The sequence below is a fragment of the Ciconia boyciana genome, chromosome 1, assembly GCF_034638445.1.
Source record: "Ciconia boyciana chromosome 1, ASM3463844v1, whole genome shotgun sequence".
Lineage (NCBI taxonomy): Eukaryota > Metazoa > Chordata > Aves > Ciconiiformes > Ciconiidae > Ciconia > Ciconia boyciana.
In genome coordinates this window covers 188317766-188342693 of record NC_132934.1, presented here as the reverse complement: position 1 = coordinate 188342693, position 24928 = coordinate 188317766, and the positions used below count along the sequence as shown (strand labels likewise).

Sequence of the window (24928 nt, the reverse complement as noted above, 5' to 3'; positions counted from 1 at the left end):
CTTCTCTTTCTTTCAGGTTTTCTCTCTTTCTTTCAGGTTGTATCTCATGTGACATTTAAGCACTAAATTCAGTTATTCTAGTTCAAAGATTCATGTTTCATTAATTTCACAACTATCACTTGAAAATTTTACAGTAAAATGTTCTTATATGCATTATTACAAGTTCTGAATACTAAAACAGGCAAGATTTTTTTTCTCAGCAGAGTAACACACACAGCTTTTAGGAAAATATTTTGGAGTGTTGGTGTAAAAAAAGCCACAGGCCATTCAATTTGGAAACAGAAAATCATTCCTTTAACAGGCTATGTCTCACTTTCAGGGCCTACAGAATTCAGCAATTGATTTTCCAGGTGTTTCCTGCCAGTATACTATGAAATAGAAACTAGCCAAAGCAGCTTGCAATAATACAAAAGTATTGCTCCTTCATAGGTGAAATACTGTATGTCATTTCCTTCATCCACGGTTTTATTTTTATTCAGCTGGCAAAAGAAGACAACAATAGACATAAGAATCAAAAATACCTAACATTATTCCAACACTGAATTCAGATGATGCATTTTGAAAGAATCTTCATATACATTCTTGCTGGTACTAATGTGTCACTCTTGGGTAATAAAGCAGGGACAACATCTGGATCTTAACAAGTACCCTGTTGTTCTAATGAATTTTAACTAAGGAAAAAATCAGGCCAAAGGGAGGTGGAAAAGGAATGAAAATGGTACACTGTTCCTAAAAGATGAGGTACATGAGTGCACTACCTTAAAGCAGAATTTGCCTTCAAGTTGCTGTGATCAATTTTACAGCAACACTTCAAGGTGTCTTTCACTTGAAATGCTCAAGATGACTATAGCTCTGAAGAATTGACCCTGTAATGACCCTACCAACAAGCCAGACAAATACATAAATTGTTCATTTCATCATGTACTTCCTCCTATGTGTACGGACCCAAAGCTAATTAGCAAGCTTCCTAAAAAATACATTAGTATTCAAACAAGTGATTCATTTAAGTTACCATTTTTAAGTTACACAAATGCAAAATGACCTTGCAGTATTTTCTGTAGAAGAGCTGAAACTCAACAGCCACTAGCCTTCAGACTAAACTATAGTTTGTTTTTATATGTCTGATGTATTTATAAAAACCCTCCAAAAGTGTGTTTTAATGATTACTTTATGACCCACCATTTAATGTTTATCTAATGGTTGGTATGTAGATTTCTGACTGTAATTAACAATGTACATGAATCTGTATTTGCAACTTGCTAATATTTTTTGCACAATTCTCATGTGTAACACAGGTATTAAAGGTCGCCTCAGAAGGAAAAGTGAGTGGTGAATTTACTACCAAATACATTTGGGATTACTGATCTCAGCATCTATTTTCTCCTTAATAGTAGAGCAGTAGTCAGGCAGGGATGGAATGAGTAAGTAATTCTCATATAAAAAGCCTTTGTGCTAGTAAAAATGTATTGGTTCACTGTTGGTTGTCTTTAAAACAATTTTGTGCAGCATTCCAATTGCTACATTTTGATTACAGGAAAGATGATCTATTTTCTAAAGGTGTTATTTATAGCTAAAGAGGAAATTCTGGAATAACCATTTCATTAACAAGCTAACCCAGCTTCAGGAAGTATAAGAAAGGCAAAACAGTTTGTAAGCATCTCTGAATGGACTGCATGCTCTTACAACTAGAGGGAAACCATTAGAAGTCTAGCTAGAAATCACGATAATTCTGCTTCATTTCCATCTAGCAAGAAACTTGCCCAAGTACCTGGAAATCCCTGTGGGCTTTTTTTTTTTTAAAGTGCTATTGGTCTTTTAAATACAATCAGTGTGTAACTGGATTAATTTTCAATTTGCTTTTTAGTAACTACAAATTCAGTACCTAAGCTTGATTCTTTATACATTTGTTTCAAAGGCAACAGAATCTCTTTTCCTCAACGGAGAAGAGAAACACTAAAGAATCACTGTAAACTTATTTTAAGTAGCAAGAAGCCCATTCTTTTATTGTGATCTGAATATTTCCCGTTAGGTCAGACCATAAATCCCATTATTTGTATATTTCAGAAAGATCATCACTGAATTACATCACAAACTATTTAGTTATTTATCATTATTTATTCAGTTCAACTCCAACTAGATTTAGTGCCCTGTTCAGCTGAGCAGTGTCTCAGAAAAAAGGTCTAGGAAAGTCAGCTGTAACTGCTTAGGACAACACTAGTCTCAGAAAGCCGTCCTTTCTCTTTGTTCAGTCAGACAACATAGTTCAGAAAAAAATCTGAAGCTTATTTCCAGCACTGCGTAACTGCCAGAGCATGTAAGTGCATCTTAATGTGCATCTGCAAAGTTTCTGAAGTTCCTACACTAAAGCAAACTGCTATAACCATAACACCACAGAACACACTGGGACTGGGCATGCTGAACTCCCGTTAATTCCCAACAGGAAAGAGTCATCAGTCAGAGAGAAAAGAAGTGAGAAGCCGCCAGGCATGTAACCTGTTAGGACATTTACTTTATTGGAAAGAGCAGACATGGATTCTGGTTTGGTCCTCATTCTCTAGATTATGTAAACTGTCTGAAAACTGTAGTGAATTTTCACTATTGGTAGGTTGTTGACCATTTGTAAGCAAGTGTCTCACTGCCCTCTCCAGAAAGTATACAGATTAAAAAAACAACAAAGAAAAATCCCAAACCCCCCCAGTCTCCTTTTTTCTTTGTTTTAGCCATTTCTTAGTGAGAAATTCATGCCAAGGATGTGGCTGCACAGTTTTGATGGCTAAAAACATATTCACATTGTTAGCCAACTTAAAATATAGTCAAAATATGGGTACAGAGGGAAAGGGAGCTGGACACAAAATTCAGGCAACTTACCTCTGTTGCTGACAAACGTTTATCGCCATTATCACTACCAACACCTGAATCTGAGTCCTTTTTACTTGGGTAGATGTCATCAATGCTAGATGTGAATAAAAGAAAAAAACCAAGACCCAATAAAAAGCTATCACAGCATTCACCATTACAATTCTGTCCTGGTTTCACTTAAATCAAAGCAAAATTCCAACCAGTCTTAATAGCAGAGGGTGAAACAGCCTAGTATGGTTAAAAACTACACATTTGCAGTCTGGTCATAGTAAAATAGATCAGATGGAATGACTGCTTAACCTAATGATTAACAAAACATTTTTTAACAAGAAATAATGTGCTGTAAAGCTTGCTTTTGTCTATACACTAGGTAAAAATGCTTAGTTACTAGCTAAGTGGCACAGGAGTCCGACTGAAGTCACTTCGCCATGGGAAAAGCAACTAAACTAGTTGAACTCAAACTGAAGTCAACTGATTTAATTGTAACCATGGATGCATTACAAATGAACTGATATTCCCTGCGGCTTGAAGTAGCTATTAACACAGAAACCTTTTAGTGTTTTAAAATAGACTTTGAAATTTAGGTTTTTAAGAAAACTACTATAATAATGGCAACTGCTCTCTCTTCTGGTTTCATTACCTAGTATGACCTCTACTCATTTTAAAGTACACTATTAGATGCAATACACTCATCACTTAACTTTATTTTTTTATATGTTTTATTATCCTCTCATTTGCAATCCTGAAAGCTGTAATCCTGAATTCAGACTGACACAGCAATTTAAAAAAGAACTTTATCAGTCTTACTTGAATAAAATGTCTGACTAATCCTAATCTTAAATTATGTCTCATTAGTAAACACTAAGGATTTTGTGTAGAAACTGCATACGGAAATCCTGACCAGGTTATGCTTTTTCTTTAGAAGTGTGAAGTTATTCTCTAAAATAAAAATTTGGTAATTATTATGCGATAGAGCATTAGGCTGTTAGTTACCAAGTGGTACCTACTCTGTACTATCCCCTTACCCTAACCTGTATGATCCTATATGACCAAAATGCCATACAGGACATGACATTCCTGTCAATTTTCTTGTATATTAAAAGAACAAAACAGAAAACCAGTAGGTGTTTCCCAAGTGGAAAACTTACTTTTCATCCTCACTTCTTCCCACCTTTGGAATTTATCTCACAGAAATTCACAAAGGTGGCTCCTTTCAATAAGGCTTGAAACCTTATCTAGATGACTGACAGGGAGATTCCATAACAGTCCTTTTTTTTTTCTTCCAGGGTGTTAGCAGCAATATCTCTATTTTTATTTACATCAACACTTTGTTTTTAGTGAATACGTCTCTCCAAAAATAAGGCATTATTGTACCTTCCCTGATTGGTTATATTATACTTCCCATGTTAGCGAAGAAAAAGCTGGCTAAAAACTGGTTTCCAATTAGCTATGGAGATTCTCATAATAAGGAGCTGCTTCCTATCTAGTTCCTGTCCTTAAACCACCATACAAGATGACATTTCCTAGATGTTTGATGTAAGACATTAAAGATTTTGTCTTTCGTTTTGCTAACAAATTAGCACATTTCACTTTAAAAGGGTCTCATGCAGTTCTCTTTGCTGGATGGATAAGCCTCTGGATGAACAAAAAAGCTTAAAACAACTATGTGACGAATGTGTAACAACATACAAATCACAAAACAACACAAGAAATTCAAACTTATTTAACACTTCAATAGATTTACAAGAAAATTCCAACATTTAATGATACTACCATCTCATTTATTTTCAATATATTCTAGTAGTGTACTAGTGAGAAGTTAGATTTAAACTAAGGTTCACTTCTAAGCTCTTTCCTAATGTGCTGTTAACTTTAATCAGAACTGATGGTTAAAAATATTTTGATCTAAACTCTTATATGGATTTCACTAGAATAAAGCAAAACAAATCTCTGTTCAAAAAAGTACACTCTAAATAGCATCTAAACAAATGAAACTCTAGAAGCTAAAGATATAAACATATTTATTTCTATTTGTTCATAAGCATTACATGAAAAAATAAGTGACATTTTCATACGTACCTTTCTTCCACGGGTTGTGGCAAATGCTGTTGTTCTATGGCATTAAGATACAGTGAGTCTGCTGTTTTAATCTGACAGGCCTGTACAGTCAGGTATTTGAATATATGCACCTTACCCTTTGTACAAATCTGTTAGACAAGAAAAAAAAGTTAGGTTTATAACTAGAATGAAAGAAATAATTTATTCCAAACATCACTTAGTGTAAAACTCCCTGATAACCAACTCATATCGTCACAATAGATATCACATAAAGGAAAATGGATTTTTTTTTTTAAATTACTAAGAATTACTTCAATTACCCAATCAATTATCTGTGTGTACTAGTATAAATATCCTCAGAGAGTAAGACAGAAAACAAGAAAAGGATGTATTCTACTTTAAAAAAATCCAAATGAGCTTTTGACTCAAAAAGAATTACAATAAAATATATCATATGGCCTATTACTAACCATAAATTGAATAATTATTTTCAAAAATTATTCAATATTGACATTTAATTAATCAGCATGTCCTTTATACTCTTAGTCACATTGTTTTCACTAGTGTCCAAGCACCTTTATGATGTATTTCACCTGCATTTTAGAATTTTTTTTCTTTAACTGCATACTTCTAGCTCAAGTGCTTGCTGAAACTTGCTCTGTATTTTTTTAGTTTAGTAGCAGCATCACCATTGGTTATGAAAAGCATTTCTCCAATGTAATAAAAACTCTCAAGTATTTCAACAGCTGTTGATCTAGAACAATTGTAGCTTTCAGAGATGTAGTTTGAATCTACTGTCCAGTAAATCAACAACAATGAAGTTGTCCTTAAGCAGCAAGCACAGGTTCTATTCATTTATCATCATTTCTCAGCATGGCCTACAGTTCAGAACAGGAGGTTGATTTCTTTGTGTATCACCATCTATAAACTTACACTATGAAGTAAAATTTCACATGGATTACGTTCTACACCGCCTGCATATTTTTTAATTAATAGTAAATCACTGTAAAAATTTCTAGAACTGGGTTCTTATTAACAGAGAGAAAATTTATCCAGGAAGTTTCTCATTTCTCTTTTTCAAAGTTATATACATATTCCAACCGTGTTTCATATGCAGATAGGAATGACAAAAATAAACAGGTAGCTAACTGAATGGAAATCCTCTAGACTCATGTTAGTTCAAGTGGTGCACAGACTCATACTCAGAACATCGCATACTTTCTGTGTCTTATTTATACATCAACAACTAACGTCTGTGGTGACTGACATTACTGCAGGTTCAGAAGCCTGCAATTGCAGAAGGCGACATTTTATTAGCTATAATTTGTTATTGTCCACCCAATATTAAAGCACAGTTTAAATGATAGGTGTCACTTACTTGTGCTGGTGGAGACTGCAAAGGATTGTTCTCAAGCAGTAATACTTGTAACTGCACCATCTTTCTAAAACAAATTGGAATCACAAGCACTTTATTGCAGGAAAAGTCGAACTTTACCAAGGGAAGCTGTACTAGTTCTAAAAGTAACAAAAAAGAGAGACAGTGTTATATCTGTATTTATTTTTGCCATAAAATAATAAAATATTTCTGAATAAACCTTCTTTTGCATTCAGGAAAAATACAAACTCAGGAATATGATCAACATTTACTCCATTCTATACCGGGAAATGAAAAGAGTGTTATTGTTATACAAGTGACAATAAATTTTAAAATAAATACTTTGAAATATTTTTTTCCCTGAAACTCAGCTGACAGTTCCCATACTGCATTCACAGGTAAGTACTTGTGCAATATAAAATACGCCTAGAATCATAAAGATAATTCAATAAAAAACCTCACACGCTGTTATTTAGTGAGTACCACTGAATGTTATATTCTGCAAACTCAAATGGAATAAATTTGGACACAAAGTAATTACTACTTTTTAATTATATCTACTTACACGATTAAAAAATACTTTCAAAATACTAATAAAAAGAGCTACCATAAAGGTATTAGGCTTTTTTGGTTTTTACCTTGGGGTAAAACTTCGAGGTAATTTCTTCTGACATTCAGTTCTTTTAAAGATTTCAGCTGGCCTATCTGCTGTGGCAAAGCTGTGATTTCATTACAGCTGACATCCTACAGCAAAATAGTAATAATAGAAATAATGAACTTTTGGCTCCTAAATGTTAAATAATACAGATGTGAAATTGTAGCTAATTTACTATTACTGTTGTAACATTTTTTTAACCTGAAAACATGCAGCCATCTACATCCTGTCTTCACAATGCAAAACTAGATACATGAGAAAATGTTTACACATTACTTAAAACCCAGAGCGAATTCTTATTTGGAGAACAAGCTAATTGTGAAAGTTAATTTAATTTCTATAGAAACATTCAAAACCATTTGCTTAAGATGTTCTACCTTTTTGTTCTTTTTTTGTTCTTAACTTTTATTCATATGAAGAACTCAGTACCATGATTATGTAACCAAAATGTTTGGATGAAATGTAAAACTGCCAGTGTGTGGATCTGATTTTTTTTAAAAAGGTTCTTGTTCTTTTGGAGGCAATATTTAAGCAAAATTTTAAAAAAAAAAGGGAGAAAAAAGGCAATAGCATTCTATAACGATGCTCAGGAAAGGCATATATTTGATTATCACATCACATAGGAGGCCATAATAAAATAGGACAGCTCTTGTTTAGTATTATACAGATATTCAACATATTATTGTAAAACGTACTAAACTGCCTAGACAGGTTCTAAGTAGGTCTGATTTTGATGACTAAATACAACTGGTTTAATAATCTGGATGAAATTGGAACCCATCCTCATTTCAGCATTCCTAAAGGAATAACTGCTGTAAAGTTGAGTTGAAAGTAGAGGGTCTGGCTATACTGAGCATAATTTCAAGCAACAAGTTTATATACAGTAGTATTACTGTAATAAATATTATACTTTATTAATAACAAGAAACTGCTACGAATGTGCACTAAAGATCAACTTCTTGGATTAAGTCAGTCTAAAACAAGACAGTTTTCAGATACTAGCTATCATTTTTTGATATTGGATTTTATATTGGATGTCATTTTTTAATTTTGGATTTCACAGATAGACTACTCGGTGGATAAGGAATTGGCTGGATGGTCACACTCAAAGAGTTGCAGTCAACGGCTCGATGTCCAAGCGGAGACCAGCGATGAGTGGCCCTCCTCAGGGGTCAGTATTGGGACCTGCGCCGTTTAACATTTTTGTCGGCGACATGGACAGTGGGATTGAGTGCATCCTCAGCAAGTTTGCAGATGACACCAAGCTGTGTGGTGCAGTCGACATGCTGGAGGGAAGGGATGCCATCTAGAGGGACCTTGACAGGCTTGAGAGCTGGGCCCGTGTGAACCTCATGAAGATCAACAAGGCCAAGCACATGGTCCTGCACCTGGATCGGGGCAATCCCAAGCACAAATACAGGCTGGGCAGCGAATGGATTGAGAGCAGCCCTTAGGAGAAGGACTTGGGGGCACTGGTGGATGAAAAGCTGGACATGAGCTGGCAATGTGCACTTGCAGCCCAGAAAGCCAACTGTCTCCTGGGCTGCATAAAAAGAAGCGTGGCCAGCAGGTCAAGGGAGGCGATTCTCCCCCTCTACTCTGCTCTGGTGAGACCCCACCTGGAGTACTGCGTCCTGCTCTGGGGCCCCCAACATATAAGAAGGACATGGACCTGTTGGAGCAGGTCCAGAGGAGGGACACGAAGATGATCAGAGAGCTGAAGCACCTCTCCTATGAAGACAGGCTGAGAGAGTTGGCATTGTTCAGCCTGGAGAAGAGAAGGCTCTGGGGAGACCTTATTGCAGCTTTCCAGTATCTGCAGGGGGCCTACAAGAAAGCTGGAGAGGGACTTTTTACAAGGGCATGTAGCGATAGGACAAGGGGTAATGGCTTTAAACTGAAACAGGGTAGATTTAGATGAGATATAAGAAAGAAATTCTTCACCATGAGGGTGGTGAGGCACTGGAACAGGTTGCCCAGAGAAGTTGTGGATGCCCCATCCCTGGAGTGTTCAAGGCCAGGCTGGACAGGATTTTGAGCAACCTGGTCTAGTGGAAGGTGTCCCTGCCCATGGCAGGGGGTTTGGAACTAGATGATCTTCAAGGTCCCTTCCAACCCAAACCATTCTGATTTTTACTGCCAAACCACCTATACTCAATGTGAAATCAAAAGGACACTGAAACCTCCACTTACATCCCAGGAAACCTGTAAATTCGAGTAATGACCCGATTATGCTTCCATTTCTGTGTTAAAAACAGGAAACAGTATTTCATAGTACAAGATCTAAGTGGGGTAATGCCAAATTTTCCTGAATAGCCAATGGAATACTTGCAGGACATTCACTCCTCCTCTCTTGATTGTTTCCAATGCATTTATACGGTATCTGGGAGCTCTTAGACTACAATACTTCTAAAAGTCAGTCAGATTTCCAAGTCATCCCTTTGAAGATAGTTGCTTTAACACTAGTCAAAAGCGTTACACTAACTCTCTATCTTCAAGCCTAAAAACTAGTTAACAAAAAATGATAGTAAAAGCAAAATGTGATCTGGCAATACTACTCGCTGTATCAGACAAGTTTCTTCTTGTAACAGAATCTCACTGCTGCCAAAGCATCCTTCCCTTGTTCAAAACACAGTCAGGAAATGATTTTAGCTTTTAGGCAAGGAAATTAAAAATCCCAGTTAATGAGTGCATCTTTTGCCCAAGTTGCCACAAAGTATGGTTAATTGCACTGTTCCCAGATAATTTATTTTTAAAGCTTTACTGTCCTATTTTTAATTTACAGACTTTAAACAACTTTATAATTAGATACTCAATTTTCAGAGCACGGAATTTAAATTTAAAGTCACCTTGTGGCAGAGAAACTCTAGACCAAGTGTACTTATGCACACACATCAGAACAAGTCAGGGAGAGAGATTTTTAAAGGAAGTGCGCAAAAAAAAAAAAAAGGCCTGGCAGTGTGTAGCCTCAAAAACAAAGTCCACTTATAAACTTTCAAAACATCCTCAATAAGACTGATCTGTTGTGACAGCATGTCAGCATTCACAAGATCTCTAGAGACAGTAGTATCCTTTGTCCTACTAAACACTGCAATCCAACATCTTTTTTTATTACATTGTTTGAATAGCCATGGAAAACAAAGGCCTATAACATTATTCTAGTTATACTTATGGTCTTGACTATTATTAGAATTCATGAGTGTGTATGTGACAGAGACAGTGTTTATCTTTCCCATTACTTTGGCAGTAATGGAAGCAATACTATCAAAGTCAAATGCCTATGGTTTTCAGGCTAATCAATTTTTAAAAGAACTAGATAACCAGCAGTTTGGAACTTCGCTTCATGGACATCTGCAGACAACTGAAGTCCAAACACCTACTCAAGTTCCAGGGGCTAGTGTTTGCTGAAGATCAGACTTCTTGCATTAAGCATTAATTCTATTTTGTCCTGCCATGATAACACAGACAATTTCTCAGGACTAGAGAAATGTAAGGTGTATTTAAATTTAACATTGATTTCTGTGGCATGAAGTCAATCGTGTGAAAACAAATACAAACCATCAACATTTTTCTTTTGTTTATGGTAAAGTTTAAACTGTCTTAAACCAATAAAATTCAGCATAATATAAACAACAAAACCAAATATGCTACTCTGGTTCCATATTAAAATATTTATGACACACAGGAGTTTATCCAAACCATCCAAATAGGGGTAAACTTCCTCCTTACATCCATTTTAAAACTTTGGACTCCCCACTGAGTTGTCATTCCTAAAAAGCACGTGGATTCTGTCAGAGCTTGTGACATACAAGCCATACTGAATGGTAAAAAGAAGTTATGCCGTGCATGAGCACATGGATCCTTTTAGGAAACAGAAGGCAGCAGGTCCCACTTGGTCAGGCTGCTGGCCCAGATGAGATGAATGAGGTGAAGTACCCAAATCCCAGCTGAGAGACTTAAAGGCTTCCAACATGAGACAGGAGCATCCCAGAGATGGAGAAGGCTGTTCCCTGAAGAAGGCAGAAGTGCACTACTGCCTGATAGGATGGAGAACAGAATTTTACTGTATATCTGATAGTTTTGGGTGCAATTAATGAGTCATCTCTGCCCAATTACTTTTCTTTGATGGAAAGTAAGGTTCAGATTATTTTCACACCAGTTTTGCACACATCCTGGCTGACAGTAGAGGTATGATCGAGTTATGCAACTGCAAATAAAAGTAAGTTTCCCAACCAAATTTTGCAAATAATTTTAATATATCCTGCAGGTAGAATAATTTATATGTTATTTTGATGCTTGTAAGATAGCTGTCAGATCTATATAACCCAGAACCCTAAAATTGAAAAGAATACCTCCAAATTTACTGCATGTAATATCTAAGCCATTCTATGCCACAAGTATGAAATTTATATAAATATATACATGTAATAGAAAAAGAATCGCCTACCCTATTTTGGAGGAGAGAAGGAAGAAAGTAGTTAGTTGGAAAGATCTAACCTAATTTGCAGCAAACTATCATTCAAGAGTGACTAGAGAGGTAAAATTTGTTTCAAAATGTTAGATAACAACAACAACAAAATCCATTTGCTACGTACACACAGCTTTTACTGCATGCAGCCTGTGAAAAGCTGTAAAACTCTGAAAACCTGAGGGTGCTTGGCAAAGTCCTAGTAATACAAGAACTGAATGCAGTCAGGTGGCATCTGTCACTTCTCAGGACCCATCCCCTGGGCCAGCTCAGCACCAGCACTGCGTATGTCCCAAAACAACACCACGCCCTGCCAGAGGGCTGGGTGGTGGTGTCGCTTGAAGGCCACATGCTGTTCAGGCTGGCATTGCTCTCACACAGCTGAATGTTTTGTGAAACAACTGCAGCATGACTTAATCTTTTTTTTTCTTGTTGGTTTTTGTTTTGGTTTGTTTTTTTAACTCATTTTAGAACAATGATCACCTTATTATCTAAACTGCATTATATTACATATGCCAGTACAGATACTGGCTCTCAATCCTACCACTATTTGCTTCTTCCAATACATCACATTTTAGTCACTTCCAGATAAATAATGCAACTCATTTCACTGGAAACGTACTAAACACTTATAGTGGTATCAAACTAAGTAATCAGGTCATCTGAACAGAACCATGCCCACTTTAACAAAAACTTGTTATTCACTTCCCCCCCACACCTTCTAATCACAAAGAATCAGACCTTCAGCTTTCATAATTCTTCTAGGCTACCAAAATGACATGTTGCTATAGCCTCTCATTTGAAATATTTTTAGAACAGGAATTGTTGTGTTCTTCATGACAAAGAGTAACACTGAAATTATACTATAACTGGAAAGCAATATGAAAATCCAGTATTCCAGAAGTTAATTTAAACATATGATTTGTTTAAAAAAAACAAACCCTATCTCCTTTGAGTATAATCTACATTGATTTTCAAGCTTTTAGTTTTTAACTTTTGAAAAGTCTCAAATAAGGATAAGGACTACTATTAAGCTATGTACAAACTCTTATGAACAAATGAAACACTACCAGCATCAGCAATGCTAGTTCACCTTACTGGGAGGGTTCAAACTTGAAATTAGAGAGGAAATTAGATATGAAAGCACTTCAGCAACTCTTTACTGAAAATATTATCACAGACCTCAGTTAATACAAATAAAACAGGTTGATTTTGACCAGACAGAATCAGACCAAGTCTTTTGATTATTTCACATGAGCCCGCCACCACTAAGCTAGGCTACATTTAAACTAGAAGCAATCAAGAGCTAACAGGTTCCAATCTTTGTTTATTATCTATTCAGTCATCCTATCCCCTAAATTAGAATGTGTTTAATACTGTTCAACTTTAATTATATATAAAACTGGAACCATAATCTTTTACTGAATCTATTTTAAGCACAACAGAAACAATGCTATAGCCTAACACATCTTTTTGAAGGTTAATTAAATCAAAACCATTTCAGTAATCTAACTAAACCCATCACACACACCACCCCCCCCCCCATTTGATAAGATAAATTAATAATGCTCACCAAACCAAACAAAACAAACTTGGTAGTCTTTATCTCAGATATAACCCAGAAAGGAAAAGGTAACTACCCCCAATCCTCACCAACAGCCAGATCCATTGTAATAAATAATAGAAGCCTGATACCACAGGATGCTGCACAAAAAGAATACTAAAGGAAAAGCACCCCAACAGTTGCCACTTCACTCCACAAATTAAGAACCAGTAGCAGGACTGGAGCCTAAATTGAGCTGACCTTGCTTTCTGTAACATAATTTAGTAGAGAAACTACTGTTACAAAAATAATAATATGATAAACAGGCACTTTCAGATACCAGAAAGATGCGTAAGATAAATGCAGTCAATGGAGATAGCAGCAGCTGGAAAAAAGTTCAAGTATCATTGTTTTACTATGGATAAATTAGCAGTGTCAAAATGTAGTTTATTTGTCAATTTGTATCTTAAGAGCTCAAGGTGAACAAAAATAACCAGAAGATGTAACACATATGCCACAGAGAATTCAGAGTCTCAGCCTACAATACACAAAAGAGGAAGATAAAGGGAGAAAAAGGGAAGCATTCTCTTATATACATTTTCCACATGCAAACTTTAAAAAAACATATGCAATTAAGTTAAGGTACCAAATAATTTTTGCCTTTTCAGATTCTCATTTATTAGACAATATATTATAGATGATTACTGATTATTATAGAAGATATACTGCTTGCAGAAACAGTAGTCACGTGGACAGCTTCAAAAACAAGAGGCATATAATAGTTTTGTAAATCTGTTCAGATGGGTGTTCCAGGAAAGGAAGGTTGCATGACAAAAGTAGTGAAATAAAAGGAAAATACACTGAGAAGACCAGTATCACTAGTGGAATGCAATGTGGTAAACACATAGTAGTAACAGAGAGAAAGGAAGCAGAAGGGGAGGGTGCTGCAGCAGGGGATACAGCTTTGCAGAGCCTCATGCCAGAACTAGGGACTTGAGACAGCAAAACAGGGAGCCAGTGCAGGTGGTAAGTAAAACTGGTAAAGATGATGAACTCAGAAGCCGAATTTTGAATGAATCAAGGGCAGTGATGTTGTTTAGAAGGGTCCTGAAGAATAAAAAGGAAACTATTACTGTGTTACTACCCAACACACTTGAGAAGTTCAAAAGTTAATTTTTTAATCTGCATTATAGTATTAGGCATTTGTTCAAATGTATTTGCAAAGTGAATTTTACTGTTTCTAGTTAAATACAAAGTCAAAATAAAAAATAAAAAGAGATCAGTAACATACCAGTTCCATTAACTGTTTTAGCTGACCTATCTCTTCTGGAAGGGAACCTAGCTTATTGTTACTTGCAATTAAGACTTTTAGAGGAAGACCACACAGGCAAGCTGGCAAAGAAGAAAGCTGATTTCGACTGCAACAAAACAAAAAAAACAATCATTAAAAACACCAGTGACGTTCTAATGTATACTCACATAAAGTCTGAGAGTTGTAAAATTCCTTCATTTTGATGGGTCAGATTACATGCAGATAAAATTTAAATTCTCGAATGGCAATCGTTCAGAAAACACTTGCACATCAAAAATATCTGCATTACTGACTAAACAGTATTGTGGAATATTACCACTCTGGAAAAAATGCATTATATCAGTTTAATAATATTGTAACAAGTCTGGTTGTCACCTAGAACAGCCGTTTCCCTTCCTAATGAATACAAGAAAGTCAACTGAGACAGTATTTTGCAAGTATTTAAACATTCCTATGGTCTTATGTGGCAGTATAGTGGGTATGTTTTGTTCCAACTGAAAGACAAATAAATAAATTACAGATAAAATGGTTATTTTCTCCATTACTTTAAAGCAAACTCATAGTTGAGGATTACTTGGTACTTGTTCTATGATTCTATGATATTAACCCAGGTAAATACAGTGAAAAATTCTATGACCATCAATGGTTCATTTCTTTCCAAGACTCATATTGAGCCATTTTATCTCAGTATCTTACTTTTTCCTAAAATCGCTAGAACAATTTTTTTATTCATGCCATATTTTGGGGGGGGGGGGGGAGTGGGGTGGGTGTAGAAGTGAGCAGAAGATTTTCATGAAGAGGAGCTGCAAGGAAAGGCAAAATTTGGTAGAAAACTTTCAAAAGATTTAGGTTCTCATTCTAGTAACAATTACACAAGAAACTAGAACTTAAAGATGACAAATGCCATGACACTTTGTGATCTCCAAATGATTAAAAATATTAATTTCTTGTGATTTGTGGATTAATTCCCAGAAGAAACTTTAAGCTAAACAGAATAACATATTAACTACTGTCTTTCCTAGAATATTTGAAGGTTTTCTTAAAACGTGACTTTTTAAAATGGATATTAACCCGTAGGAAAACAATGAACAGTAACTTAAAGTAGCACCCCAATAAGAACCATTTTAGTTAGCTTCTGCATGACTGTTAAGGCTCCAGAGAACAAACATGCATGACTGAACTCTGAAAACAGATGGTAAAAATTGTCCTGTGTAATTTCAGTAAGAGTTGCAACACTGAACTGAAACAAAAGGAAACAAAAATCAAAATTCCACAAGTCTCAAAACATTTCTTCTTCAACTGCCAATCCAGTGGTCTGTTACAAAACTACATATAAAGACATATATTCATGCTCCACACAAGTCTCAAAATGTTTTACAAAGCAAACTATCATCATATCTCTGTTACACAGGCTGAGACACAGACAGGTATCAAATAACAAACAGGTATCAAATAACAAACCCAAGGATATTAAAAATGAGAAATTCAACTACTAATGAGCAGTGGTTGAAAAAAGAATCAAGGCTTATTGTGGAGTCGGGATTCTCAATTCTAGTGTCTTTACTTATAGACCAAGACATAACTTATTCTAAAAAATAAGTAGAAATAATTTTTAAGTTCTAAAGAACTCAAATCAAGGAAGCCTAGAATCTAAAGAAGTTACACTATGCAGCAGATCAGACAAAAAAAAATTAAGTAAAAAACATTTTTAAGTTCTATAGAACTCAGAAGCAACCCACTAAGAGATAAGGAACAGCACATAACCAGAGCGAGTGAGTAATAAATCATCATTAGTTTAAAAGGAATTTCTTTAAATAAAATATGAACAGTATCCACCAAAGCCCAAAGACTACGTATATCTCTTGGCATCACTTCCTAATTCTATTTAACATACGGGCTCTGCTGGTAACAGGCAGAAAAATATTCATTTTAAATCTATAATATTTTTATTGCCAAGAAGCAACATGGTTGGCAAGTCAAGGATATCTTTCCTTCTTCTACATACTGATCACTGTGTTCAACTACAGTGACTACAGTCCCCCTCCCCCAGGGGGAAGGGCATATGTGAAGAGGAGATTTTAAACTGAGGGAAATGACCTCACTGAGCAAAACTTGAAAAATTTCCTTTCATTTTGATTGTCTAATTTACTGTGCTATGTGATATTAACTCTGTAACTATTTTGGGTTTGTCATGATTCATACAAATTCCATCACTACACTGAGTTCTAATTGAGTTCATTCTAATTCCTAAATTTACTAATTTAGGATTTTAGTTTAATTTACTTTTCAATTAATCTACTAATTTACTAACTTAGTAATTTCATCCAGTCTTAATTTCTTTACGTATATCTAACAAACACTATTTCAAAGTTTCAAGTCCTATTCTTTCCATGCGTGCCGGTATCAGGACACATTATTCTGTTTCAATTTTTAGAGCCAAAATTAGTGTCCCACAGTGGCCAACACTGCAGTACAGTAAAAATACAGCAAGGCTCAAGAAAGATCCTCAGTGTTTACAAAACTGATGACCAAGCCTTCATACCTTGAATTTAAAAGCCCAAGAGCCACTCTGCCCCCTGCCCAAACCTCATTCTCACAAAGAACAGATTATTACATCTTCACTATAACAGTTTTTACATACTCAACTGCAAATAAACCTCCACATCCCGTCCCAACTGAAAAAGTGCTGACATTCCCTCTCTCAAAAGTAAATGTGCATTCACCTGCACTTTAACCAGTAGCAATTCTCTATACCAATTAGTATTCATGCACACTTTTCATGAAAGACACAAAGGCGACTAATTCTTTGCCCCTTCCTCAAAAAGGCAGTAAGTATACTTCTTGCATAATAAGAGGACACTAGTGATAAAGTATCAAGCTTTTCCTTTCCATTCCCCATGAAAAAAACATTAATCCTCTGTCTCTGTCCCTCCATCTTTTTAACTACAAAAAGCATGTCAAGCTTCACAAAATTTATCATCAGAAGGGAATTAAAAGAAACCAACTGTGCTGATGTGATTAGCATTCTGAATTTGGTAGAAGAATAAATGAAAGGGATTAATATTGCTTGGTCTTTCCTTAATTAGTTTTACATTTTGGCCCTTACAATGTCTTCATACAGAGCTGTATCTACAGGCAATGAGTTTTTGCACTATCACTTCCAATAAAATGAAAAATGTAGTCAGTTGTTCCAGAACCACATAAAGTGCAGACAAAAAAAAGCTTTACACATTTTCAAATAAACAGAAAATGGGGCAAAGTTAAACTTACCTCAAATTTAAGTAAGTTAGCATTTGCAAGTTCACTATGGCATCTGGTATAATTTTAATACAATTGTGGTACAGATTTAGTGTTTCCAGTGACACAAAATGGCACAACTCCGTAGGAACCTCAGTTAATCTATTCTTGGATAAATCTGAGAAGAGAAAAAGAGAAGGTACATTTTTTGAACCGTCAGAAAGATACACTTTGAAAAGCTACACTCCTTTATTAAAATAAATTAATAAATGTAATCCTACAGTGAGACAGCAAATTAAGCTAATGTTTTTATTACGGAAAATAAAACTAGCGCTAACCTTTACAATCTTGAAATGGAACAGACTGTGTATAAAAGAGCAAACATTCAATTAAAATTTATTCGGTCTAGTAAAAAGTACTTATTTGCAGGACTGAATATGCTGAGGAAATACTTGCAAACAGAACAAGTATAGATTCCAAAGCTCATATAATATACTCAGAGATCTAGCTGATACACAGCTAGACATCTGCAAATAATGATAGCATTTAGAGAAAACAAACAACAAAGACTGTATCCTTAATTTCTTTTTAAAAAAAAAAAAATTATTTGGGTAACACTTCAAACTGACCTGTATTTCTCAGATCTCAATCAATTATGAAAGAATGTTACCTATAAAAGAAATGCTGAAGACCTTCAAGAATGGATTTGATATATGGTATAAGTACATACAAGACAACAATGACGGATTCCAAATCCCCCAAGTGAGTGCTTGTACCCAAAGAACAAAAGCTTTTGATTTTTAACCAGTTGTTTGTTCTTTATTTCTCATTTTAAGCACACAGACACAAATGAAAATCAGCAGGAAGAAATGTGACTGAGCTTTGTTCCTTAACTACCACACTATGAAAAATGAGGAATCATAATACTGATGTGAGCTCAAGTCATAAAATAATAATGCATGCCACCGTTCAACAGCATTAATTGAGTTCAAAGAAATGTTTCAACAGTGTTGCAGAACAAACATGTCTTATCATCAGAAACCACACAAATGCCACCTACCCATACCACCAGACGGATAACCTGACCCGAAGAAGTCACCTGTTTTAAGTGGAAGGAACAGGAATGTACCTGGGAAAAAGTGAGAAGTCTGATGGGAAGGATACAAAGAAAAATGGAACTTGATGAGCTCCTCACTTCTTCACTGCTGCTATTTTAAGCCTCCTCCCTGATCTTTCAAAGCTTATTTCAAAGCTTACTTTCTTAAACTACATAAAAGGAAAAGCAGCCAAAGTATAGTAGATACAATTTCAGAGTGCTAATGATCTGAATCCTCTCTTTAGGGCCATAAAACAATTTTTTGCTTTTGTGAACAAACAGGCAGAAGCCTGAGGATCTTTTTAACTTCCTTTGCAGTTCTAGACTCATCAGTTTGCTGCGCAGAGGCACAGCTTGAGTTCAAAACTATCGTCAGTAGGAAGGTTTTATCATATTTCTTTTTGTTCCTGTCTCCTGCAATGCGAGCTGAAATTCAGTACACTCTATGCCCGTTGTCAGATTCCACTTTGCTTCACTTCGTTGCTTACGACAAAAAGTTGGTTTCATTATTCCATCCTCTACCAAGACAACAGCAACAGACTATGAGTGCAGTAACTGAGAGTAGCCCTGCTGACCTAAATGGCAGTATGGTTGAATTGAGCACCTCGACCAAAATTATTCACTTCTAAGTTACTATACAACAGCAATGCTTGAACTGCTCTGCTTTCTCTTACCAGGCTTTGATGGTAGTTAGATGCAGCATTACCTCCGCTTCTCCTTTCCTTCACTTCTGCCATCAAACTAAAGCATTCCCTGTTGGAGTGAATGTTATTACTGTTTCAAAGGGGAAACTCTCTGCAACTCTACTGTTGCAAAGGGGAAACTGTTTCAAAGGGGAAAGCTCTTCAGTGCTCCTCTCTTGCAGTGCTTTAATCCTCTCCTGTTTTCTATTTAGCATGAGAGTATTTGTTTACTAACATGGCATTCCAAAAAACTTACAACTGGTTCCCTCTCCTGCTGCCTTCCTGGCTATGTTTATTATCAGATATTAACAAAGGACTGCCATGCTCTAACTTTTGGAATCATGCAGGGGAGCTTCATATTTTACAATTCAATTGCAAAGAAAACCTTCCCTTTTTTTAAACCACACTTTTCTGCAGTGACATCGCCACATACGTAGTGCTCGTTTCTGACTTTAAAGGGAAAGGAGCAGCAAGATCCAGAAGAGTTAACTGAACTTTAGGCCTAGGCTGAAGACAACCTGCATGGCACTGGATGGTACATGGAGAGTGATATCCCATCCTTCATCCAATCCTTCTCAAGCGATACACAGATCAAAAATGGGAACACAAAAATGTTACTTCCTCTCAAGTTACTAAAACTGCAGCCTACCACCTAAACTCCATCTTCATGACTCTTCTCATTTACCTTCTCATTTACCTGAATAAAAGGGACTGTTGCCAAAACATTTGACTTGCCCTTGAAAGATTCTAGCACCTCAAAAAAGTGGAACAGCAACTGGATTGACCCTGCTCCTACAACACACATTACTATGAAAGTAAAATGCTTTTTAATTTTTTTTTTTATTTTATTACTATCCTTTGTTCTCAAGGGCTTTAACTCTGTTAATCTGAAGAAGGACAAAACAAAAAACCCACAGAACATAACAGACAAATTCCTTCCTGTTATCCTCAGGACCATGGGTTATAGGACACGCTATGTATACAACAAAGGAATTCAAGAATTAACTTACAACAAAGGAAGTAAATTATTTGTTATTGTCTAGTTATCACAGTTTAAGATTAAGAACATTTCACTTGTACCTGTTGATGCTTCCTAAATAAACAAAAAAAACCCCCCAATTCTATTCACAGCATAAGGCAGAGCCATAAAACCCATACATTTTATTTAATACCACTGTAACATAACTTAATAGAAAAAGTAGAAGTTTGCTACCATAATTTACTGAGAAGAGGTATCATTCTGAATGTCTTTGAGAAACAGAATACTGGAATGGAATCTGACACACAGAATGCTCATGATATTTTTTTAAACTAGTGACAATAATTTTTGCCAAAAAACAGACTTCCCTGATCAAATGGAAGCAAAATAAAATTTAAAAAAAGACATGGTTTTTATTCAATTATAGGATGAATCCAAGCCTCTGAACATGATGCAGCTGTGAAGAAAGCCTAGCAGCTTTCAGGTGTCTCTGAAAATTCCATACAGAAAAGCCCATGCCTTCAGAAACAGTAAGGAAATCAGCCTGCATAACGATTTTATACTGTACCTTAAAAGCATGGGTATACATGTACAGAAACCTCTGATATTTACATAATTATTTTGATATTACTTTATACGAAGGTACTTTTGCCTTGAATTACTGCATCTTACAATTAGTCTCTATGTATTTCAGGTTTACTTTTACATTTGAGTTCTAGAAAAAATGTAAGGATTAAGCCTTAACGAAACTGCAGAACCTTTTGAACATACTGAGAAAAACAGCATGCATGTATCTTATTTCTCTCACAATTCATAAACTTTCTGAAAAATATTTTGCAAAGGCTTTCTTGGGTTCATTATTTAGGGAAAAAATAATACAGAAACTAAAATTTTAAACAACTTCTGAAAGTATTTTTAAAATACAGAAATAATTAGTTGGCAAACCTTTACTTTCTTACTGTAAATTTTTAACTCTACACTTCCCAAATCACTAAGCTACACATCCCCTTTGCTTCATAAATTTGAAGAATAGCACTTCAGGGTAATTAATAATAATGACGTTACTGTACAGACCAGCTTTTGATACAGAAATGGAAATGAACAGAGATGCAATTTGCTGATGTTTAAAGGAATTTTATTAATTTGCTTATGCTACCTAACACAAAGGAGATCTAACAAATTAATGAATCTATGATGGCAGAAGTACATTTCATGGTTGCCAAGACAGTATAGGTAGGTTTCACCTGAGGTGACTATTTCCTGTAACTCCTATTATGAAATAGGTGACACAAACATAAACAAATGGGGGGGGGGGGGGGGGCCCATGCACTGGAGTGAGCTTTTTGTTTTAAATGAAATACACTATTCATTCATTATTTGTGATATCAAGATGTTTTCAAACTACACCTGGCTTCACTTCATCTTTTCCTGCCAAGAACAAGTTTGTTAAAACTGCAAAATAAAGTAACAGAACACACAAAATAAGCAAGCCAGTTTAGAAAAATATTAGATGGAATCTTGATCTTTAAAAGAGTCAGCACAATTCTGGCGCAATGACATGGCTTTTGTATGAGAAATTGTTACTATGTTGGAAGCTAGACAGGAACTACACAAAATAAGCACTTCTTTAGCTGGGAGTGAACAATAAAAAGCAAAGAGTTCAGACTGGTAAAGAAGACCCCAAGCCTTGTTTGGTGACTGGCACACTGCACAGTCAGGGTCCATGCTGCCATCACACCAGTGATAACTGACCCCGTCCTCAGGGCAAAACCTTTCAATTCCTATAGCTCTGAATATGCCTACCACAATGAAGTACCACCACTGACTAGGACCTTTCTGACTTCATGCTTTACAGGCAGATCACCAACTGTCACTATACATATACACAAGATAGAAAATACTGCCACTGCAGAAACCAAAATGGCATTGTCAAAATAAACAGAATAATACTAGAAGTCATGTAGTTCAATTTTTTTCAGTAAGGTTACCAAAGTGCTCCAATTTTCCTACCTTCAAGTTAGCAATACATTATTAAATACCAGTTATTAATACCTTATTAAATAAAAATTGCCGACTATTCATGGGAGAGCTAAACAATTTAAATCTTTAAGTCAGAACAGCAATTCATTAAATAAATATGCATATGCATTACCATATCACAAATCTTAGCCAAGAATTTTAATGAAAGCAGTATTATCAAAAAGCAGTGATTTTAAATTTTCAGATTATAGAAAAATTCACACTAAATTTATACTTCTAACACAGAAACCTACAACAGACAAAAGCTGGAATTATGCAAGGAAGCATCTATCCACCACTGAGCAGGAAATTTGAGAGACAGAAAGATCTGAAACAAAAGAAGTATCTGTATTTGATATGGAGTTTTGAAATCAAGAAATTGCAAGGTAAAGAAATCACCCAAACAACCTTAACTCCAGCCCACCAAGTTCCTATTTTTGTACTCTTCAGCACTTACTGAATAAAATGCAGGAATTATTTTGAAGAAGCTATTTGCATTTGCACTGATACCATTCAAGGTATTCAAATGAGATGTCTGAATTGGATTTGACAAAGAATTCAAGCAATTCATTCTAAGAGCCTAAAAAAATAGTAAGTTCAACCCTAATTTCATGGGAAAATTATGCAAATAAGAATGCTAGGAAATACATAAAGAAGTCTATATATGACATGACAACTGTATGGAGTTTTACCTTTTATACTGTAACATCCATATTTTTATTAGGCTTTTAGGAAGCTTGTATTTTCATATTAGCTAAGTATATCTTCATTGATAACTGAAGCCACAAATTGATGGCATTGTATCTCGGGTAACTTTTGAAATATCTACTTAAGTGCACTTCAGACCTTCAGCAACACTATATCCGACCCATATTTGCCTTGGCAAAGAAGGCGAGTGATCTATTATCAAATGTAATTGCACCTATCAGAATCAAATAGTCAATGGTGTCTAATGAAGCAATTACTTCATTCTAGCCTTTACCCAATTTTTCCCCCTAAATGGTAGGAAAATGCATCATTCTATAGACAAATGCTATGTATTAGTCATGAAAACAGTCATGCAGCTATATAAAGTGCTATATACTTTTAAGACATGCCCTACAACTTGTCATTATCTCGCATAGCAGCATACCTTGTCTCAACTACTTGCCCTCTCTATCTGCCAGTATCAATGAATAATGTCCTGCACATACAGCCAGCTTTTACTGTAGTCAGCAACTTCTACCGACAGTGATGCTACACAAACAAAAAAGAGGCAGCAAAGACCTCCACTGACTCTGGCATCAAACGCGTTCTGGTTTGTTCATGACAGTTATGCCACAAAGAATGCATGGCATTTCTTCACGCGGAGACATTTCTATTTAAGTTATTTAGCAGACAGAAGAACAAGTAACAGAAGACAAAGAATGCCCAATAAAGTAAAACCAATTCTGCTTCCATGTAAGAAAAAATATAACATAGTAGTGCATGGACTCAAGGTTTTTCATTCTGAAATGACAACTCGTAACAGATTGAGAAAAAAGTAGCTCCAATGCTGATTCCTGAGAAAGTCATAATTACTGATGCAATAACATATAACAGTAACATTTAGACACACAGATCAACACTACTGAGTCTAGATGTATAACTGCTGACTCAAAACATGTAGAAAGTGCATCTATCCCAGGCAGTTCGACATAAAAATGTACAGACGTTGCAAGAATATTTTGAACAGATTATGAAGAGACTCTCCTGTTTCACACACTTGCTAAGCACTACTTTTTGGAGCACTGTCAGCATGTTTTCCTTTTCCATCTGTTTCCCGTTGTTAATTTAAGCATTAACATTTAAAATGTCCACCTCAAAGCCACAAACAAATTAAGATTACACTACAGGTGTCGCAAATTTCAAAGTGATCATACATGTACTTTTGTATCCACTTTTCTTGTCATTACTGTGATTTAACACATTAAAAGTTTCTCCTTTACCATTGTGTATGTGAGTCCTCTGATTCTTCCCTATTCCACATCTTGACATAGCACTGTAATACGTGGGCAAGTTAAAGAGCTAACAGTAGTGATATACAACACAACACTGTCTTCTCTGTGTTGCTGATGGTCAGAATGAACCCAATGTATTGCTTGTCAAAGTAACAACTGTAATAGGAATCACACACATTCACCACAGTTATCAGATGGGACCTAAACGTGGGGTTTAGAGGGAGGTGAAAAAAAAGCAGGACTGAAGGAAACCAACAGGCTGAGAACAGCATCTCGTAGAGTCTGGCAGAGGTGTCACCACTAGAGGGGGTCCTGATCTCACAGACTTGGCCAACACCCTGTAACGGTGTTTCTCGACTTTCCTTCTTCTAGACACCATCCACAGCACATGAAAAGGACAGAAATAGGAAGGTACACTTTACAAACCCCCGCACTTCTGTGAATCCATTTCCCACCACAGTTTTCAAAATACGATAAATGAGGCTACTCACTTGCAACCATTACTGCAGGAAGCAAATATATACACTGAGTTCTAATGAGGTCAAGCCTTTAAAAAAAGTCTATTCTGAAAGTCACATTCAAGTGTTTTTCCCCAGCCTTCCCTCAGATGGTGTAAGAATCTGAGGTATCCTTGAGCTCTCTGTAGTTATAACAACATTTGGCCT

At 35.7% G+C, this 24928-nt stretch overlaps 1 protein-coding gene across 6 annotated transcripts in view; it reads right to left on the bottom strand.

Moving 5' to 3' along the window:
* The window catches only part of LRCH1 (leucine rich repeats and calponin homology domain containing 1), a 143534-nt gene that overhangs the window by 57606 nt on the left and 61000 nt on the right, over positions 1–24928 (bottom strand). For all 6 annotated transcript variants that reach the window (XM_072850200.1, XM_072850198.1, XM_072850197.1 and 3 more), the window contains exons 2-7: positions 17541–17685; positions 14250–14376; positions 6931–7036; positions 6296–6432; positions 4939–5066; positions 2869–2953 (exon numbers count right to left, since the gene is read on the bottom strand). In XM_072850200.1, coding sequence (XP_072706301.1) covers positions 2869–2953; positions 4939–5066; positions 6296–6432; positions 6931–7036; positions 14250–14376; positions 17541–17685 — 728 coding nt within the window. The remainder of the gene's footprint in view (positions 1–2868; positions 2954–4938; positions 5067–6295; positions 6433–6930; positions 7037–14249; positions 14377–17540; positions 17686–24928) is intronic.